The 3493-nt window shown below is 39.4% G+C and overlaps 1 protein-coding gene across 3 annotated transcripts in view; it reads right to left on the reverse strand.

The window, feature by feature from the left end:
• Positions 1-2437, reverse strand: part of PTP4A2 (protein tyrosine phosphatase type IVA, member 2) — a 10571-nt gene extending 8134 nt beyond the window's left edge. The window contains exons 1-2 of one of the 3 annotated variants that reach the window (XM_010282003.1): positions 2225-2437; positions 530-622 (exon numbers count right to left, since the gene is read on the reverse strand). In XM_010282003.1, coding sequence (XP_010280305.1) covers positions 530-622; positions 2225-2320 — 189 coding nt within the window. In that variant the 5' untranslated portion in view covers positions 2321-2437. The remainder of the gene's footprint in view (positions 1-529; positions 623-2224) is intronic. The other 2 variants (XM_010282004.1, XM_010282005.1) reach the window with 2 other exon arrangements.
• Positions 2438-3493: the final 1056 nt, after the last annotated feature.

Genomic DNA, 3493 nt, shown 5'->3' on the forward strand with positions numbered 1-3493 from the left:
GTAGCCAGGCTCCATTTAGCAGGTGCACAGTGGTGAGGCTATCGATCAATGCCTTGCTACAGCCAGTCCATGAAAGCCTCTATCAACATGTCAGCTATAGTCTCAAAAGCTGGCAGTTTTTGAAAGAGCAGGGGAAGGGAGTTTTATCTGTATCCTGATAAGGTCAACAGTAAAGCCAAGAAGTGCTGTATCTAGAGAAAAGGACCAAAGCGAGTTGTATAAACACAAGGCTGAACATTGGATTAGTATCGAACTAGTTGCTAAAAGGCAATCAAAATATCTCAACAAATTCAGAAATCCAGGAGCAGACATTTCTATTTCAACTAAAGCACTCAGGCAATAGTAATGAACCAGCAAGTACCTTTCACAAAAGTACAGTGAGTTTCTCAAAACCAGCTTTAGCTGATGCTGGGGATCACATTTCTTTTGGCCAATCTGAAACAGTACTAAACTCTTGCCCAAAACATGAATGCCCCGTACTTGCAGACACATAATTTTTCATTTTTAGACAGTTTTAAAGGTAACTCACTAGAACCTGGATTCCTTCTTTTTCAATAGGAGCTTGATCATAAGTGGCATCACAAACTCGCACCAAGGTTGTCACTCCGTACTTCTTCAGCTCCTTTAAGAAAAAGGAAAACATGTGAGGGCACCGACAGAGTGAAGAATTAAAGAACTTTCTCATCAGCTACAAAACTAAACATTTTACACAGAGTCAGTGGTACCACAACCATTGCACAGCTCCAAGGTGACAACACAATGAAGGAGCAAGGGCCAACTCAGAAAAGAGAGTTTATGGCCTACATTAGGACAAAGGTTACAAGTGACAGGAATAAATGTGAAATATCTCTGAATTATTCTTCTCTAGGGGAATGCCAAGGTGGAAAAAAACTGCATGTATAAAAGCAAAATTAAAATAGCTGCTTATATTCTCCATGCAACTTCTTCTTCTCTTTAAATAGAAGCCTGGAACTGTTCGCTTTGGCCAGTGTTGACATTTTGAGGCAGGGAGGAACAGAACACACACACCGCCATACTCTAGCTTCCTTGTAATGCACTATAAGTAGCACATTGTGCTAGATAAATAGAAGATCAAACAAAAGCTGTTCCAGTTCACATTGAAAGTTCATACAGCAAGCAGAATTTCCTCTCATGTTCAGACTGAATCACTATAACTTCTAATAACTAGCAATAATATATATTCCAGAGTCAAGACTCCTGAAAAAGGAATACAATCCACAATAATGGGAAAAAACCCATTATATATATAAAAAGACTAAAAGAATGTGGCTTTCAGACAAAATTAACCACTAATATCTGAACAGATTCACAGTGAAGAGCACACTGCTAAATGATGGAAGTCTGTTAATAGCCACAGTCAAAATCAGCATTAGATGACCGGATCTCTTTGGAATGAAAGAGACCTGCATATGCAAGATAGAAGTCCTCTAGATATACGGGCACAAAGATATAGCAGGTTTGGAGCAAACGAGAATGCAGAAGTACACTGTACTACTGCTTCTCTGATGATACCATCTGTTACTTTTTCAGAAAACCGAGTATTAAATTTTTGCAGTATTTAAGATCCTATTGCATCAGCAACAGTCTGATCCACCGCCCATCGTAACTGACTCTTCCCATAGTTAAACCCAGGCAGATGTCATTTTTCATGGATAAATTTTGGCACCTGGAATCTCTGACAATTCTGGGATTGGTAGGCCAGTTCGATAAACTGATGTTTTAGCTTATGGGATATGTTAAGTATTCCACTTAATCCAACTTTAGGGGATAAGGAAGATTATAAACCAGTTCCAATTCTGTTAACTACTTCTTTAAATGCCAAAAGATAAGCAATAGATTGATATATTAGAAGCACTGCATTATTTAATGAAAAAAAATGTTTAGAATCTCAGAACATGCATTCCTTCAGAAGCCAGGACGAGAATGATGGCACAGGTGTGTGTTTGTATTCTAAAATGGAAGCTCATCCAGCCTCTCACAATTAAAGAAATGCAGGACTTAGGAAAAAGTAATCGGTGGATTTTCTTCTCATACTGTCAAGAGAACATGAACAAAATATTAAAGATAAAAATGCCTTAAGTTTCAAGTAACATGTATCATAGCACCAAAGCTCTGAGCAACAGGTGTGAGGAATGACTGTTCAGTACTTCTGTAAGAACTCTGAGCATATAAGGAAAGAAGGATGATATTTTGACTGCCTTACCTCTATGAACTTGCTGAGGGTTGCATTGGTTGGGTTGTGAGTTATCAGGAAACGCATATTCTCATAAGTAATTTCCACGGGGGCTGGACGGTTCATAATGGAAAAAAAAAAGCGGGGGGGCCCCAAAAAATTTGAAAAAAAAAAATTCAATAACCTTGGAAACGTTTCACAGCAGAAAACATTAAAAAGACCACTAAAATGCCTGGGATTGATCAGAGCTTGCTTTGATGTGTTTGTTCCTTAAAGAATTTGCTTCTAGAAACGCAGGTTTGCTTCAGAATCCGCTTGAATTCAACTTCAGCCTCAATTACTGCAGGTGGTATCCTTCAGACTCCAAAAATTCTGACTACATGCAAGACTAGGCAGCCTGTTCTACATTTAGGCACTGGTGAGGCAAAAAAGTAAGGGCAGATTTTCTCTCCACTTTGTTTTCTTGATGCTTAGTTTTGCTAGAGTCAGTAAAAGGAATATGCTTCCAATGTGCAGAAGATATCCCATATATTTGAGTGTGTTCGCTGTGTCTGGAGTCTTCAAGGCAAAGTAATTATGGCACGTAGAACCCCCTGCACTCAGCTCACTTGTCAGCCAGGATGCTGTGCTGGGCCTGGCAGAAGTCTGCCCTCACGCTCAGAATCGCCATAAATGTGCGACGTATATTCCAACAGAACACCTGAAGAGAAGAAAAATATCACATAAAAGAATTTGTTGCTTCTACTTCCAGAAACACCAAATATTGACCCTCCGAGAGAAATTCAAATTAGACTAGATAAGACTATGTTTAAAAAACAAACAAAAATCAATCTTTACTGAAGTCCCAGTAGTTATAATTCCAAATATTCTTTCGGCACCAAGTATGCTGTAGCCCAGAGACACGACACTTCTTGTAACTGCTGTTCCTGGCAGCCAGGCACCGGAACAGAGAACAAGGAAACCTTTCTGTGCTCTCAGCCCCTCCCTCCCAACCAGGTGCCCTGGAAGAGGAGAAAAATAGCACAAAGCCAAACACACGCTTCAAAGTGCCTGTTGGTACAGTCGTACCTGTTTGGCTTAAGCCCAAATATGTAAAAAATATTGTTGGCATGGCTTTATTTTCTGAACAAAATAAGTAGTACAAGAAGAAATGAGAGTATAACTGCCATATATTTGAGCTTTTGCTAGCAGGTAAGTTTCACCAACATTTTTGTATCACGAAACTCCCAACAGTAGTAGTGAGAGATCCTCCAGAAATCAGGCATTTCAAAAGCAACCAAATGGTCATTTAGCAGTGAT

Source organism: Phaethon lepturus, unplaced genomic scaffold (assembly GCF_000687285.1).
Source record: "Phaethon lepturus isolate BGI_N335 unplaced genomic scaffold, ASM68728v1 scaffold27592, whole genome shotgun sequence".
In the NCBI taxonomy this organism is placed as follows: domain Eukaryota; kingdom Metazoa; phylum Chordata; class Aves; order Phaethontiformes; family Phaethontidae; genus Phaethon; species Phaethon lepturus.